General features: G+C 41.5%; 1 protein-coding gene across 3 annotated transcripts in view; it reads right to left on the bottom strand.

The window, feature by feature from the left end:
- Positions 1 to 5805: 5805 nt before the first annotated feature.
- The window catches only part of LOC149198930 (uncharacterized), a 35494-nt gene continuing 22814 nt past the window's right edge, over positions 5806 to 18485 (bottom strand). Inside the window, exons 2-7 of one of the 3 annotated variants that reach the window (XR_016253744.1) lie at positions 9821 to 9937; positions 8561 to 9699; positions 8284 to 8356; positions 7924 to 8159; positions 6583 to 7260; positions 5806 to 6339 (exon numbers count right to left, since the gene is read on the bottom strand). Coding sequence is in view for 2 of the 3 variants with exons in the window: in XM_089402218.1 (XP_089258344.1) it covers positions 8013 to 8159; positions 8284 to 8356; positions 8561 to 9699; positions 9821 to 9937 (1476 nt within the window). In the remaining variant the exon portion in view is untranslated. Of the gene's footprint in view, positions 6340 to 6582; positions 7261 to 7659; positions 8160 to 8283; positions 8357 to 8560; positions 9700 to 9820; positions 9938 to 18485 lie in introns of those variants that run through there. The other 2 variants (XM_089402218.1, XM_089402219.1) reach the window with 2 other exon arrangements.

Genomic DNA, 18485 nt, shown 5'->3' with positions numbered 1-18485 from the left:
GATTTAGAATTTTCCTTATAATTTTTTTGATCAAGATTTTGTTTTAACATTGTAGATGTCCAAGGATTAGTTTTGGCATCTTTCACTTCACATGTTTGCTGATTTTGTTTGCTAGATCCATAAAAAGAGGATTGTTGGTGGATTGTGCCAAACTTTTTGAAGATTGGAGCACCAAAAAAACTACCATTGGATCATTGATTTTATAACCACCATTTGTGCCTTGTAACCCCCTTCAAAGGGGTTTTTTAACCCAAGGATCCTCCAAGGAAACCATTGTAATTTTGTAAAGAAGGTTATTTTTTGGGTTTTCCAAAAGGTCCATTGTAACTCCTCAAAATTTCTCTTAACTTGCAACATTTTTTGGGGGAAGAGCATTTGATCACTTTGAGGGAATCTTGTTGCAAGCTCTCTCCAAAACATATTTCAATCATTTTTCCACAGGGATCCATTGTAACTGCTACATAGTGACCCCCACAAAACCTACATGGAATTATGTTAGAAGTTTATTGGCCTCTACTTCATCAACACATCTAAGTATGAGACCTTCCCGATTCCTCTAACCTAATTCATCTTGAATGATGCAATACTTGGAAGCTATGAAACCGGCTTCGTCCATTTTTGCGTAAGTGTTTGAATCCTACAAATCGGACACAATTCAAGGGAATTCGAATCCCAAATATGGGACACATCGTGTCCTAACAGGACATGAGCAAATCCCAGTCGTGTCCCGTTAGGACACATCGTGTCCCGAATTTGGAATTCAAATCCCACAAAAGTGAAACTCGCGGGCTTTAAAATAGCGCATTCCTTTTTTTCAATACCATTTTCTCTCATTCCTTTTGCAAACAGTGAGTTGTGGGTTTGCTGTTAGAAGTTTGGAGCAATGAGCCAAGGGTTTGGAGCGTTCGGCAAGGAGATTCAAGCACCAGGTAAGTGCATTTCATCTCTATTTTTTTGCATTTCTATTAGAGCAGTTTGTATATGCATTTCTTTTACAAATTTGTGCATATTTTGTTTATTTTTTTTATAGTATTCATGGCTCAATCAAGGACAGCAGGTAGGGGGCAAAAGAAAGGAAAGAATGTCCCCATTGGAGATGCCCCTCCTCCCCCAATATCATCAGAGTCTGCTACAAGTAATGCTGAGGGAAGACTTCCTCCTAAAGACAACATTGAAACATATCCCTTGTGGAAATATGTCACAAGAGAGGATGGGCCAAGCACCAAGGGAAGGGAGGAGGCAATGTGCATTGGAGATGCAACTTTTGCACAATACTTTCACAAGCACATATTACCATGTGAAAGGCCATTTGTTCGCTTTACCAGGTTGTGGAGTTGGAGCTTGTAAAGTTGTTCCTTTGCAAAAGAGGAAAGAAATGGAAAAAGAGTTCACTGTTGGTATGGCAAATGTGGCTGCAAAATCAAGAAAAACCAAGAATGATGACCCCCTTCCATTTTTGAGGAAAGAGAAAAGGCACCACCAAATTTCCATTTGAGAGTTCTATTGGGGGACAAGCAGCAAAAAGAAAGGCAATTTCACTTGGTCCAATGGACAAGATTTTTCAAAAAAAGAAACGAAAAGAGATTGATCTCACCATCGCCTCATTTTTCTATCAAAACTTCATATCCTTTAATGTTGCACGCTCACCTCTACTTATTGAGATGTGCCAAGCTCTAACTCACGGGTCTCCGTCATGGTATGTACCTCCTGGTTCAAAGAAGCTTAGAACCACATTGTTGACGAAGGCAAAAAAACAGGTGCAAAAAATGCTTGAGCCTATTGAAACATCATGGCTAACATCTGGGGTTAGCGTTGTTTCTAATGGATGGACAGATCCAGCACGACACCCACTCATCAACTTCATGGTGTCTTCCTTGAATGGTCCAGTTTTCTTGAAAGTGGTGGATACACTTGGAGAATACAAGGTTGCAGAATTTATGGGTGAGTTATTTATTAAAGTGATTAAAGATGTAGGTGTTTATGCTTGTGTGCAAATCATTACAGATAATGCACCTGTTTGCAAGGTTGCTGGCATGATTGTGGAAGCTAAATATCCACAAGTGTTTTGGACACCTTGCAATGTCCATTCATTGAACTTAGCACTGAAATCCATTGCTTCTGATGTGCTTTGGATTGGTAACATTATTGAGGATGCACGACATATCCGTAACTTTGTGCAAAATCATACAAATGCCCTCACTATCTACAAGGAGTACATCAATCTATCATTGTTGAAGATCGTTGATACACGGTTTGCCTCTTCATTCATCATGTTGAAGAGGTTGAGGGAGGTCAAGACCGCTCTTGGGGCCATGGTTATTTCTAAGTTTTGGTCTTTTTGGAGAAAGACAGATCAAGTAGCCTCTAAAACACTGAAGGACACAATGCTAGATGATGTTTGGTGGGAGAGGGTAGATATAATTATTCAGATCATGAACCCTATCATTTCTTTGTTTCAATTCGCAGATGCAGACAAACCCATCCTAGGAGAGGTTTATGAGGGATGGGATTCCATGATTAAGTCTGTGAGGAGCATTATTCTACAGAGTGAGCGCCCCGAGTATGAGACATCACCAGAGGCCTTTTGTGGTACTATACAAGATATTCTTGTCAACATATGGGACAAGAATTGCACACCTTTACATTGTTTGGCTCACTCATTGAACCCAAAATACTACAGCCATGAGTGGATGAATGGTGGACCTTCTTGCAGATTCCCTCCTCACATGGATGGTGAAATCTCACAGGGGAGGAAAGATGCATTCAAGCGGGTTTTTCAGGATAGAGCATTGCTTGATGAGGTGGAGGATGCCTTTGCAGAGTTTTCCACTAGCACTGGTCGATTTGCAAGATATGATGTGATTAGAGACAGGGGGCTAAGAAGCCCTATTCTTGCTGGGCAAATCATGGAGCAATAAGCCCTCCTCTTTAGTAGTTAGCCATGAGGCTCCTCTCTCAGGTGACTTCATCCTCTTGTTGCGAGAGGAATTGGAGCACATATAGGAATTTGTATAGTGTGAAGAAGAGCAGGCTTGAGCAGTACAAGGCAAAGACAATGGTGTATGTGCACACCAACTTTCGTCTTATTTACAGGCAGAGGGAAGAGTGGTTGAAGGGAAAGACAAAGATGTGGGATGGCTTCCCTGATGATATGGGTATGGATAGCAGTGTTGAGTTGGCATTGGCCAACATGGATCTCAATGATCCAGTGCTAGAGTCTGTTAGATTTGATGACAGTGATTGTAGAGGGGTCGTCCTCCACACCAGCAGATGCAGAGGCGACTATGGATATAGGGGAGGAGGAGGATGGAGAGGAGAGCAGTGGTGACCATGATGATGAGGACATTGATGCTGATTCTGATGATGTCTATGAAGATTGATGACTCATGAGTCATGGGCTACCTACTGCCTTGAGGCTTGTATATCTGTAGTTGTTTTATATTTTCTATTTCTATTTGCCATTGGCATTACACTACCTATGTAACACATTTTGATTTGATGACTTAATGAGAAAACTACAATTGTCAGTGTCTTTATCTTACTATCTTGTCTTTCTCCTATTGGATCATTGATGAATTGAATATGTATTATGATTTATCATTTATGAATTTAGAATTTATGATTCATTGATTTATCATTTATGATTTATGTGACAGTGACATGTATTTGAATTTTGTATGTACTATGCATGCTATAATGTTACTAACTTACTTTGAAAACAATAAAACTAACATCTAGATGAAAATCTATGTTTGAAATCAATGAATTTGTATAAATAACGAGAATGTGTCAGAGATATCTACTTTTTAATATATATATAACGAATCCTACATGTCCTATTACAGGGGGTCAACGTGTCTGAATCCGACACTCGAATCCCAGTATGCTACAAATCTCGAATCCCCGTGTCAAGTTACTGCTTGGAAGCATTTAACCTTAATGCCCTTCTTTTGTGCCCTTTAACTTCAATGTATCTAATTTCATTGTAGATGACTCATTATGATGAGATATATTCATTATACTTTTTGTTGATATTTTGAGGTCGAGTCTAGACTCGAGATTCAAGACGTGATTCAGAGTTGATGTGTGATGTAGCACTAACATCTTATACATCTTTTATTATTATATCAGTTTTGTTTACATATTTATGTGGAAAAGCATTTATTTGATGTTATTGTTACTTTAGATGTTAAAGAAATTGAAAAAATGAAGATTTTGTATTTTTTAATTTTGCCAATGTTTGTTAACATTTGCAAATATTTTCCCAATTTTTATGATTTATTGCTTTTCTAGACCCTTGCAAAAAAATTTCATGAACACTATGTTAGCAACAAGTCCAACATAACAATAACATTCCGCAATGCAACCTAAAGTCTAGGTTGTATTTCTCAAATATGTAACTCAACACCTCTCTCATTATTTAGAATTGGCACACTCTATTGTAGACTTGGACTCATGGAACCAATTGCCTTCTTTGCGACCAAAACAAATAGTATAGAAGATGAAATCGATTGATCCAATAAATACAAGAGATAATGTTACTTCACTCACTCGAATGCTTAATGATCTAAAAGCAAAACCAATCCCACTTCCAAGTTTCATATGTATAGGCTCAAGCTTCAACTCAGACATTTCAATGCAACTAGTACTCATAAATCTAATGCATTTCCCTAATGATTGGCATGCTAGATGCAAAGCGTTCACATACAAGTATTAAGTTGGACACTCGTTTAACTCTTCAACACTAAACTTGTTAAAAAACAGATGGAGTCAATAATAATAAGACAACCTCCCAATGAAGAGAATTCTCATAATTGCAAAAAGATAGTGACCCAATGATTGGAAGGAAACGTTGAGGCATCTCTTTAATATTTCATTTGAGCCATCCTTTGGCAATCTTCAACCAAGGCAATCTAGGCATAGCCAAGCGAGAAAGATACCAGACCATTTCACAAGCAATGGACACCCCACACAAACCGTATGGCCTATGTATGGCTCTGAGATGCAAGCAAGCACCCATGAGTAGCATACTGCAAATGGTCCTCAAGGAAGCAAAAAAACACCCATATGGCTTGCATATGGGTTCAAGCAATAGCAAAAGACAACTTCTAACCTCTCTACAATGTCTTGGTAAGTGTAGTAGCTTAGCAAATAGCCACAGACTATAATTGATGAAGAAATAGTTTTAGAAAAATTAGTCCAACAAACTAATAGCCAGAAAAACAAATTAAAAACTACCTAAAGACTTGCAACAACTGTGTGGTCATAGCCTTAGATTTCTAATCTCAAAGAAGGAAATCCTCAAACTAGAGTTGGAAAAAATCTTTCAACCCATTAAAAAAACACATGCAACAATTTGAATAAAAAGAAGCTTCATTTTAAACTCAGAATAAAAATAACATGGAAAATAGAGAGAATCGTCCCAAAGGAACTTAGTGTTTACCATAAGAACCCAAATGGGAAAACCAACATTCAATGGTTGCTCAATTATCTAATTCAGCAATATTTGATAAAATGTAATTCATGACTTTGTGCACACTACCCTCTTTGGCCAAAAGGACCCTTTAAGAGTAAAGTCACAGACCATCTACGAGGGGTAGGGGGTATCGGAAAGGCCAAGAGACTGTCCTTTCAGTTCCTATTCCTCCCTCTCTTTTTCTCTCCTATTTTCATTTTTTTATCTTATTTAATTTGCTTTCCCTCTCTCTGGCTCATTCAAAAAAAATTTACACTTGCATTGTCCTTTATATTTTATATAACCTCATTAATTGCCAAATTGCACTTAGGTACTGAGTCTTACAACCGTTGACTTGCCCAAATCCATTTCAAATCTATTAATTCTCCAATCACTAGATTTTGTCCCCATCAATGAGACCAATTTGTTACCTCCAAAACTTACAATTCATTGCTTCGCGCACCTGAAACAAAGAACAGGCCTAGTGCAACTCAAGAATGTTGCTCAATGTCACCATATCAATATTGTTGGAAACACTGAAAGAAGGGGTGAATCAGTATGTCACTTAATTTTCATTTCTTCCACAACATTAAATATCATTACCACAAATCGAACAACACATCAGCAACACATCACATCACATCACATGAGCAATACACAAGAAATTTTTTAGGTGGAAACCCTTCCAAGATTCTCCAGCTATGACTGGAAGGAGGCTCCAACTCGTTGGTTTTACGAACTCCAACTAAAAGGATGCCCAAACACCTTGCTTTAACCAGCTCCAACTAGAAGGATGCTCTACCATCCTGCTTTTACCAGCTCCACCTAGAAAGATGCTCTAACACCCTACAAGTTCCACTTTGCCTTAGCACCACCCTGCCACCCTGAATATTGAAAAAGAAGATGAATGTGAGCTCCCATACCAGGGACAATGACCCACTTACAATTATATTCAATTAAAGCCTTATTGCTCTCTCTGCTAATATATGCCCAGATATACAACGGAATTCTTGCTAGACTATCAAGTTATTATCAAACTTCAAGATTGCTTCTTGGATTTATCAACACCTCCTCCAGTGTTCAATTCAAATACATACTTAACAGTTTACAAAAAAATTGTCTCATACCTGGAGAAAGATGCACCTTTTCTGCCACCAATTGCTTCAGACTTTGTCAAATATTTTGCCTTTGGCAATGCCCCTTAACAGCCCTTAACTTCTTGTAGTAGTACTTGTCAAGCTTATGCCTCTAAGAAGCCCTTCAATCTGTGTTAAGATTTTGTCTTGGACTTCCTTAGATCAGACCCTGACCAGGCTTCCTTGGCTGCCGTTAAATTCGGTCAGACTTTAGTTTGCAGATGAATCAACCCTTGAAACAGCCTCAGACATCAAATAAGCCTCTATTTAGTACTCAGGAGAGGGTTTAATATCATGCATGAAAGATCTACTTAAGGGTGGGTTGAAACAGAGCTTGAAACTACTTCAAATTCAGCCCTCCTCCAATATAACTGAAATTATGCCTCAAGGGGGACTGAAAACAATGCTCAAAATTGTCTCAATTCAAGCTTCATGAAGCCTCAGACAAGAGCTTCAGGAATGCCCGAAATTAGGCCTCACTAATAGGCCAAAACATGTGCCACAAATAGTCCGAAAGATGCCACAGAGATGGTTCAAATAGTGCCTCAGAATAGGTTCATATTATGCCTTAGAATAGACCTTCAAGTCTGTCACTGAACAGTCTCAAAAGGGGGTTGAATTAGGGCTTAGATAACGCCTCGGACAGGCCAAATTGGAACCTCAAAGACTCTGCATCAAAAGGCCAAAAGGAGCCTCAAAACCAATTGCAAGAAGGGCACCATAGACAACCTCAAAACTTACACGAATTAAGCCACAGAACAGACCTAATTTTGCCCTAGATGAGGGCCAAATTATTGTGCAGAGTTGCCCCAAAATAATTAGAACAGATCTGAAAAGAATGCCTTGAAGAACCATCCACCAGTCCAATGAATCACCAACATTAAAGACAAACAATAAAATCAAATTCCTTCAGATAAACTCAGCCTACTTCAACTAATTTTCGTTCTGCCCTGGCCTCGAGAAAAATAAGAGAATTGCATAAGATTGGCATGTCAAGAATGATTCTTTTAGGGGAGATCTGAGCCCACTACTTGTAGTCAACGAAGGGGCACTAAAGATGGGTTGACATGACCATAAACCTGAGGTGATCAGCCTATTATATCATTAATTAAAAACAATTCATTAATTTTGTTGACTGAGCCAACCTGTCCTTCAAACTAGAAAAAAATTCACAAATAAAATTCCCTTTTAGGGGCCAACTTGGTCCTTCATTTTAGACTGGTTTCATAACGAAAATCATCATATTTGGAGGGGCCGACTTGCACAGCTCAGAACCAATATAAATTATTCAAAATTCTCCTAGATTGGAAATAGTTGATTCAGAAATTTTGCCTTGTATTATGCAGTCACAAATCTCAGCAACACAGTTATAGAGTTGGCAAGACAAGAGCGGATGCCACTGTACAATGTACAGACATGTTTCAGGAATTACTCTTCTTCATATTCCGCCATTTATCCTTCAAGTCAGTAGGTAAACGTGACTTGTCAAAAATCCCTTTCCCATGTTCCCATATGCGTTTCCACGGGATTCCATTGGTTTTGCCCATCGCAAATTTCTCCATACCTTCCTGTGTGAAAAAAAACTGCCCTCAAAATGAGCCAATGATCCACGAACATGCAATCAAAATGGTTACTAATAAAAACATGCAGAAAGAGAAAAGAAAAATTAAGTCTGCATGAAAGGAGGTCCACCTTCAAAGCCTCCTCTTCAGCCTTTGTCCAAACTAACTTATTCCTACGTGCACCAGGCAGACGACAGGTTCCTCTGCACATGACAACTAGTATAGTAAATTGTTCTAAAGCAAAAGATATTGAACGTTTTATCTTTTCATTCAATAAATCCTTAAATGATGGCTGCCAGGAATTTAGCTTCGAAACAAATCTTCAAATACAGAAAGTGATGGATTAAAATTTAAATGCTGTGGAAGAATTCAAATTCCTTGTGTCCCAAGATTGTGTTCCTAAATACCTCATTGTGGATTTCCTATTACGTAAGTGGTATTTCCCATCATCAATATTACCATCTTCAAGATCTCCACCATGCATATCATCGTCAGCTTCATTCTGTTCACATGGTAGATCATTTTCAATTCCACCAGGTCTTTTATCTCCATGAACAGAAATTCCAGAACTTTTGCTAAACGCATGTTTTCTCTTGGAACCTGAACTAAAATCACTTGTATGACTAAAAATCTCTTCAGAAGTCTTCATTTTGTTGGCACATGCTTCCCCTCCTTTTTCACATTCCTTATGATTGTTGTTCCGTGCTCGCTGTTCTTTACCTTGGACTGACCTGATATTTAGGAATGCAAGTAATCCCTTTTTGGATTCTATAGCGTCTTTCTTTGCTTTTTGGTAAGCTACAAGGGCTCTTTTGTAAGAACAGACAAGGCAATCAAAAGTTTCACCTGGAATAGTAGATGCATCTAATTGAAAACATTTTTCATGCACAGCAATAGAACACCCACTGCAACAAGACAATACTCCGCCTTCTCTACATTTGAAACAAGTCTGTTCCTGACCATCTTTAGATGGTATCAGTAAATCCAATTCTGGTAACTCCTCTGCCTCGAGTGAATTGCGTTCCCTAGTAGTTGTGGCTTCTGAATTGCTTTCCTCCTTGGGTTCATCTGTTTCTCCTTCCAAGCAACAAACCCCATCATCTCTCCTCTCACTACAATGTGAATGACCATTAGAAGTTGACTTGGTGCCACTTGATAACTGCTGTAATTTTTCATCTCCAGAAATGTGGATTTCTAGTTTAGATCCAATATCCCGCATACCATTTCCAGTAGTTGTTTGAGAATCTTTCTGAAAATTCTGTGTTGAAGTGCATAAAGAATTGTTCTGGCAACCATTTTCAGAAACACTATATGTTTTTTCAATAATGCATTCACTTCTCTTTTCAATATTAGACTGAGAGCTATCTTTTCCACCATGCTTTAACCTCTTTTCACCTTCTGAACATATAGATTTGTATGGCAAGTCTGCTTCTCTATACAATCGCTTCCGACCTCCACTATTGTTACATTCTTTTCCTGTTGGTGATGGATGTGTATAATGTAACAAAGAAGGAAAGTGTCGTCCCTTAGAGACATCATAAACCAGCTGTAAACCAATAAATTAGTATTGTAAGCCAGACTGACATGAATGTTTTACACACACAACCAGAAATATTATTCTCGAAATAATGTCAGTCATCCAATATCAAATTCATTCTGCACTTTACCTGATCAAGAACTGGTCTGTTCAGAGAAGCTTTCTTCATACGAACAAATTGATGTAAATCATACTTCAATGTTTCAATAGGATACTTCTCTAGTGTAGAAAGACAAGCGTTTTTATCCTGTGAATAACAACACAATTGCATGAAATTATAAAAAATACCATACTCAGTACCTGCAAATTTCCTCAGAATGTTAGGAAACAAAATGAATCAAAGATAGAGCTCGCTGTAATTCATTTTTAGAATAACACGTTGAAAATGTAAAGCTGCTGATCACTTTTGGTAGTTATCACAATACCAAGGACAGACACTGATGAAATGCAAGCATACCAATGTGGGCTATGTTATCTATCTGTGGGTATCCCATTCCATCACTGTATGTTCCCTTGCAGAATGTCTCTGCCACTACTTTAAAGTTCAGACCACTGAACTACTCAACTGCTCTGTTTGCAGCTGGTACAAAAGACACAAGGTGAGCATATAATTGACTTTAGCAGAAGCAAGAATTTAATCTTGGGAGGAAAAATGGAGGTTGAGCAGGAGTATTGGAGAATTAGGGTTTTGCAGAACCTAAGGCCAGAAGAGGAGCAAGCCAATTCAAGTGCAGGATCCCATGGAAGGTCCCCCCTATCTTCTCTAAAGAAGGTACCCAGTAGTGTCGGCAAGGTGGGGGTATTAAGGGATGTGTACTAGGCGAGAAAACCACATCAAAAACTTTGGCGAACAATGGATGGTCAGAGGTGTTTAGGCAAAATGACATTTCTGACAGAAGGACAGTATCAGAATGAAAAGCACTTTATGATGGTGACAAGACTAAGTGTCAAGTGGAAGCACTGTGCTATCGATGTGGTTTGCTGTAGACATCAGGCCTGCGTCGAGGAGATTTGAGTGACCTAAGTACTATCAACGGGAACTCGACCATTTGAGCTATCCCTCGGGGCTTTTTTCTGTCCTGTGCTATGTCCTTGTACCAACAGAGCATTATTTGCATGGTTACAAGGAAGAAGTTGGATGGCCAGAAAGTATCCCCAAAGTTTTTACTGTTCATAATTTGGTAGAGGATGGCCAAGGCAACGAGGAGTTTATTTTGAAGGAGTGTATTCAAAAAACTGAACTTCTTTCAGATCCGAACTCTGATGAGGATATTTTGGGTGTCAATAAGGAATTTAGTCTGAAGGTGGGCACTTCAGAAGTAAGAGAGGAAAAAGGTGGTGGAGATAAGGATTTAAATGGTGCGGAGACGGTTGGTAGTAGACTTGTGGTTAATTCAGGTAAGAAAGGTGAGAATGCATAAAACTGCTAAAAACAAAGACAAAACTAGCCATAGCTGAAGATGTTACGATGAACCAGGTAGTCGAGACTCGAAATGTCCAATAAAACCTTGACAGGACAATTCTATGGAAGGTATATATCTGAGAAGAACTTATCTCTCTGGCTGTAGAGGGTTTGGAAATCATCGCTAGGGTACATCCACACACTCATGAGGGATAGGTTGCCTTCCATTTCAGAATTAAAGCAAGCGCAGCAAATATTTTGATAACAAGAGGATTTTAGGGTTCCATGTCCTTAACCTTGAAGAAATGGTTTCCCTACTTTGATTCTAGGTCAAAGAGGTTTACAGCACATCATTTTTGGGTTAAATTGTTAAGCTTGGCATTAGAGCTCTGGTCAGTCAAAGTTTTATGGCTATTAGAAATAACCAGTGTTGAAAAAGTCAGAATCAGCAAAAAATCAATGAGGGTCCTAAAAACATCATTTCAGAAAAATCAACAAAAAACTTGGAAAATTTTGGAAAACAGCAGCAAATATTAAAAAATGCAAAATATATTCATTTTTTTCAGATTTTTAAACATATAAAGCAACAACAGCATCAAATAAATACATTGGCACATAAATATGTAGAAAGCACTAATATATATGATGTAGTGGATGTCAAACAAATATGATACATCAAAGGCAATAGTAAATCTTGTTAATTCCTGATAATTGTCCAATCACGAACTCAAATGTGGAGAACCAATACAAAATAGCATCACATATATAAATGTATCTCATCATCATGAGTTATATGTACAATGGCAAAACAAAAAATCTAACAGCTAGCTATCTGATGTCAGTGTCCTCTCCCCCTTTTAGAAGAAAAGATGATGGGTTGTTTGCCAAGCCTGCCCTTAGCAGTGGTGGGCCCTAGCCCTGCACCAAATGTCAAACAATGACTGATGGGTATGGAACTGTGCTCTCCTATATCTGTAGAAGCTGGTGTTGATGCTGCCATATTCTCCTCCTCCTCCTATTTGTCATGTCCCTTCTCAAACACATTTGTAACAGGGTGCTGCTACACAATTTTGCACAATTTTGGCTAAAGAAGAGAACCCATCATTTTCGACTTAGGGACTTAGAAGGCAATTTGACTTAATTTGGTTGCTAGTGGAATGTGGGGGCCACCCACATGGGAATTCGAATTGGCCCATTTGGATAGCTTGGAGGGAAAGTCGAATAGGTGGATGGAGGGGCCCATATGAGGCAAGGGAGGCCCAAGGAGTTATAAGGAAGGAGCAGCTCTCATTTTGGGATTCATTCATACATCTCGCAAACAAAATCACTTGATTGTTCACTCTGCTGTTTAGCTGAGTCAACCGGCTGTTTAGCCACGAATCTCTCAAGCAAGAGATTCAACCTCTACTTCGGGGGACCATCCGTGCCCGCTCTAGAGAAGCAATTCTACAAGGATTTCAGGAGTTTTGGGGCAATGACGTAGCACCACCAACTAGCGCAGAGCAGGAAGTGCATATTTCTGGGCAGCTAGAGAATACGTAGAGGGATATAGAGGCCAGCAAAGATCAGGTTGTTTGCTGAAGAGTTAGAGAGCTGAGATAGCAGCAATAGACCAGCATTCTTACTGAGTTTACAGCCAGCAGAGCCAGCATTCCAGCAGTTCGAATTGTTGGGCTAGGGGGCAGCGCAAAGGCCACTCAACAATTTTTCGTGGAGCTTAGGAGCAGGTGTCTTAGGCCAAGAGCTCACCCAGGAAGTCAAGGATTGCATAGCAAGGGTCAGCCCAGCACTTTGGGGTCATTTCCAAGAGGATTTATAGGTAGCTTCCAACAGATCGAATTTTACAGTTGTAGCTGAGGTTGGGCTCCAAGGGGGTCGAATTTCAGAAGTCTAAACCAGCCAAAATCATTTATGGGTTTTTGACAAGGATCCTAAATATAAATTTTCATAATTTTCTTAGCAACGGACGTGGGGTTTTAAGCCGTATCTTTGCAGCAAACACTGTAGAATTATTGGGGATTGAATAGTGCCATTGGGTTTCGATTTTGGGAAGTTCAAATTGGGCCAAACCATTTCTGGGTTTTTGTGGGTTTTCGCCAAAGAGTTTGTGGTTGAAGTTTCATCATTTTCTACACCGGAGGAGGAGTTTCTTGCAGTCCCTTTCCAAGCAGTAGTGAAATTTTTTGGGCAGCGCAGAGCATTAGAGGAGCAACCATTTCCAGCATTTGAGATCATTGTATTATCACCTGGGTTTTGTCACGCTTGCCATTGAGGCAAGCCCAAGTGAATTCCTCCATACTACTGTACTTGCTCCATTGATTAATAAAATGGCTCAGCTGGTTCTTAATTCAAGAGTTTTTATGAGCATTTGCCAATTGTTTAAAAATTTTGTGTTGTAAATCGTTTTTCCTTTGCATATCACTATTTATTTAAGTTTGGAACATTACAGTGGTATCAGAGCATGATCTTGGCCTAGCTATGGGAAATTAGCCAGAAGATCATGGAAGCTTTGGGTATGAGTGCACAGTGACGAGTGAAACTAGAGACAAACCCATGGCTCAAGGGAAATCCAATATGCAGAAATTCTGGGGTAGAATTCATTGGGACGATGAGAGGTTGGCTCAGTTGAGGAGGGTGACAGACCAAACCCATCCTCACCCTTACAACAAAAACGTTAGATGTGAGCAGGCCATGGAGGTGCAACCATCTACATCGTGTGGGGAAAGTCAACCAGATCAAGGCTCTCCTAAAAAGGAGTAGACAAGACAAAGACGGTTAGAGGGTGAGACCAGGGGGCGCTTTTGTTGGTGGAGACCTGTCTTTAGATATCAAGAGCCTAAAGAGGAGGTTGAGCATGATGCTGAGACCCCACAATTATTGAGGTATCTGGAGCCACGACAGTTCCATCAGTTTCAGGCCAACCTTTTAGCATTAAAAAGGAAGGTCGTGTTAATGCGAGAGGCGATTCTGTAGCAAAACGAGGAGTTGGAGGGTATGAGAGTGATTATTGACTCACGTTGGGGAGCAGTTGGATTCCCTGCTGGTGCAGCTAGAGTGCACATTGGAGCGTGAGAGCAACCCTCTTCGGGCATCCATAAACGGGGCTAGCAACACTGTTAGGTTACCTTGGCCCATTGGACAGAGGGAGATAGAGCTACCTAGTCAAATTGTATATATTGACCACGATAGCGAGATGAGAAGACCTGAGTTGCACAGGGTGCAACATCTGCATGTTGGGGTTGTTCTATGTGCAAGAGTTCGTGCATTCGATCCCTCTCTTGGGGTTGGGTGGCGAGAGATTCTGAGTTGGTACCCGGTGGAGTGGACTATGGAGATGGTAGTGGACCTAAGTAGAGCTCAGCAGGAGTTTCCAGGGACTGGGGATGCTAGAAGCCCCCACTGGCATTGGGATCCAGGAGGGACTACCTATCACTTCCCATGTATGTCGGTTGACTATAACCGGGATGGTGCAGTTGACCTAGCAATTGAGCATGCACATTCGCTAGGGGAGTCTCGGTCAGCACCAGTGGTCGACCAGTTTATGGACAGACTCTTTTGGTTTTCTTGGTATGGCATTTTGACACGGGATCATTGGGTGATCAACATACTTTGGCATGAGTTTGTCAAAGGAGGTGGCATTGGCAGGCCACCAGACAGTCCCTTGCATGGAGCTGGTGGCTCTTCACTTTTGTGCGGGGCACAGAGAACGCATAGGAGTGGAGCAGTGGTGGCATCATTGCTAATACATAGAGAGAATCGCTTCTCGGATCCCTCAGGGGGGATTTGGAGGGAAGATCCATTCATCAGTAGGGATAATGATGCAATGGTGGAGGTGATGATACTAATCGGATGTGGCCTAACACGTAGAGACATAGCTCTAGGCCATCATATCCAAGGATGTGTGGGAGCATCTAGCGTTGCGCAATGGTCTACAGGTGGGCATGGAGATGCATGGTGGTGTGTTGTAGTGTGTTGGACTGTGTTGCGGAGTGGGAGTGCCTCACATCGCAGTGAGTACATGCGGGGAGTGACAAGTGCAGTGACACAGGTAGGAAGTAGGACGGTACAGGATGGCATAGCTGCTGCCGAGAGTATCCAGCAGTGTACAGGGGTAGGTCGCGATGTACAGTGGCATGTCCAGGAGTATTGGGTTGATCAGTGGTATGCAGGGGCGTATGGCGCTGCACAACGAGGTCTTGGAGTGTTGCCTCCAGGGACACACGGGGACGGAGATACCAAGCATACCTTTGGGTGTAGTTCACCCAGGATTGATGGGGACACAGATGAGTGATACTTGATGGTATCCACAAGGACTCACACTCCTGACCCTCTTCTACGTCACTTACAGGAATGGGCGATTTGGTTGTTGTCCTTTGACACTCTAGGCACGAGCAGTAGGGGACGCGAAGCTCACCCAAGATATTTATATGACACTTGGTGTGATAGAGGGGAGACTTCTTGTTGGGGGCATCGAGTCGGTGTGCAAGTTGACAGCCACAGGTCGAGGGATGAGGTGATCACCGACAGGGATGGCATATCATTCATCATTGATCCTATGCCTAGGGAGCTGGTCATAGGGGAGACATGTTTCACTCTTTCCACAGGGCATGTCTGGACCATGCATGAGCAAAGGATACCGTGTGCGGCTGAGATAGTTGTCCAGTATGTATCTGAGTTCCCGACATTGTATCGACACATTCTCTAGGGGGAAGGTAGTCGAACCAGTGGCGATGGTTGGCAAGAGCAAGATGTATTCGCATACACTGAGTCGATTGCGCGTATCAGATACCCATCTATTGGTCACATTCAGGGGGTAGCTATTTGGCACACGTGGTTTCCAATGGTCATCAGTACTACACATTGGCAAGCACCGGACAATTTAGCATGCCTCGGATTAGTTCATGATGTATGAAGCATATATACGGGTGGCATGCATGGACTAGATAAGAGGGCCAAAGGGATTCCATCAGTTGTCAGGGCTATGCCACAACAGGTCTGCCTATGGGATGTCGGGATTCAGTTGATCGATAAATCACTTGTGGTGAGCGGAATTGTGGCAGAGAGTGATATAGTTCGCTCTTGGGATGACACATGGGGGTTCACAGAGGGTTTCGTCATATGGGGAGGCAGACATTCTTTATTGTTGCACAGGTTCAGAGTTAGATTTGGATGGGTAAGCCTTGGTGCCATGGAGATGCCCAGGCAAGATGTGTCTCACCTCTTTTAGTATTCCACCATTGAATTCCAAGAGAGGAGGATATTGTCTGTGCATGATGGGGAGTATGACATAGTCAGAGTAGCGCAACGTCAACATGGTGGCACCACTCTGGGACTAGCACGGAACTGGGGCGTCACAACTCTTCATAGCTCAATAACCTTTAGGGATGCACCGGCTACTGCATGGGGAGATCATACAGATCTTTCATCGGGATTTAGCAAGTCATTGATGGAGCAAGGGACTTTTGGTACTTGCACCGGGCAGGATAGTGAGTGGAGTGAGTGGAGCTTCATGTTGGACAGGATGGCCTGGCATCCTGGTATTAAAGGATTCTTTCATATCAGGACAGTGCTGAGGTCAGGGACGATTCAGTGGCACATCTTGGACCCTGGCATATGTTACAGTGACAGTGGGGAGCAACAGTTAGAGAGGATGCTCGTTCAGGCATTACTTGAGGACAAGAGATTTTTTGGAGCGTTGGAAGAACTTGCCGGATGAGGATGCCACGTGGGAGGGTGAGCACATATTGGAGCACCCAACTTTGAGGTTGCTTGAGGGCAAGCAACATTTGGGAGGGGAGGACTGTCATGTCCCTTTTCAAACACATTTGTAACAAGGTGTTGCTACACGGTTTTGCACGGTTTTGGCTAATGAAGAGAACCCATCATTTTCAACTTAGGGACTTAGGAGGCAATTCGACTTAATTTGGTTGCTAGTGGAATGTGGGGGCCACCCACATGGGAATTCGAATTGGCCCATTCGAATAGCTTGAAAGGAAAGTCGAATAAGTGGATGGAGGGGCCCACATGAGGCAAGGGAGGCCCAAGGAGTTATAAGGAGGGAGCAGCTCCCATTTTGGGATTCATTCATACATCTTGCAAACAAAATCACATGATTGTTCACTTTGTTGTTTAGCTGAGTCAACCGGTTGTTTAGCCACGAATCTCTCAAGCAAGAGATTCAGCCTCTACTTCGGGGGACCATCCGTGCCCACCCTAGAGAAGCAGTTCTACAAGGATTTCAGGAGTTTTTGGGCAGTGACGTAGCACCACCAACCAACGCAGAGCAGGGAGTGTGTATTTATGGGCAGCTAGAGAATACAGAGGGAGATAGAGGCCAACAGAGATCAGATTGTTTGTCGAAGAGTTAGAGAGCTGAGATAGCAGCAATAGACCAACATTCTTGCTGAGTTTACAGCAAGCAGAGCCAACATTCCAGCAGTTTGAATTGATGGGCTAGGGGACAGTGCAGAGGCCACTCAACAGTTTTTCATGGAGCTTAGGAGCAGGTGTCTTAAGCCAAGAGCTCACCCGGGAAGTCAAGGATTGCATAGCAAGGGTCAACCCAACACTTGGGGGCATTTCCGAGAGGATTTACAGGCAGCTTCTAGCAGGTCAAATTTTGCAGTTGTAGTTGAGGTTAGGCTCCAAGGGGCTCAAATTTCAGAAGTCTAAACCAACCAAAATCATTTCTAGGTTTTTCTGGGTTTTTGACAAAGATCCTAAATATAAATTTTCTGAGCAACAGAGGTGGGGTTTTAAGCCATATCTTTGCAGCAGACAGTGTATAATTGTTGGGGATTGAATAGTCCCTTTGGGGGTCGATTTTGGGAAGTCCGAATCGGGCCAAACCATTTTTGGGTTTTTGTGGGTTTTGGCCAAGGAGTTTGTGGCTGAAGTTTCATCATTTTCTAAGCACCAGAGGAGGAGTTTCTTGCAGCCCCTTTCCAGGCAGCAGTGAAATTTTTTGGGTAGTGCAGAGCATTAGAGAAGCAGCCATTTCCAGCATTTGAGATCATTGTATTATCACCTGGGTTCTGTCACGCTTGCCATTGAAGCAAGCCTAAGTGAATTCCTCCATACTATTGTACTTGCTCCATTGATTAATAAAATGGCTCAGCTAGTTCTTAATTCTAGAGTTTTTATGAGCATTTGTCGATTGTTTAAAATTTGTGTTGTAAATCGTTTTTGCTTTGCATATCACTATTTATTTAAGTTTGGAATATTACACTATTGCTCCTCCTCCGTGTCCTCTTGTTGCCCCCGTTGTCGTACTACTATTGGTCCCTCTTCTAACCGTGCAAGTGACTCCTCCACGATGGGGAAGCTCAAACTCCACCATCCACTTAGACAATACATTAATATTGTCCAAGGAAATGGCATCCGCATCTAGTGT

The sequence above is a fragment of the Pinus tabuliformis genome, chromosome 2_1 (assembly GCF_031772625.1).
Source record: "Pinus tabuliformis cultivar Carrire ecotype Pingquan chromosome 2_1, CPIR1, whole genome shotgun sequence".
Classification (NCBI taxonomy): Eukaryota; Viridiplantae; Streptophyta; class Pinopsida; order Pinales; family Pinaceae; genus Pinus; species Pinus tabuliformis.
Note: the sequence above shows the minus strand (reverse complement) of the source record. Positions and strands in the feature narration are given on the sequence as shown.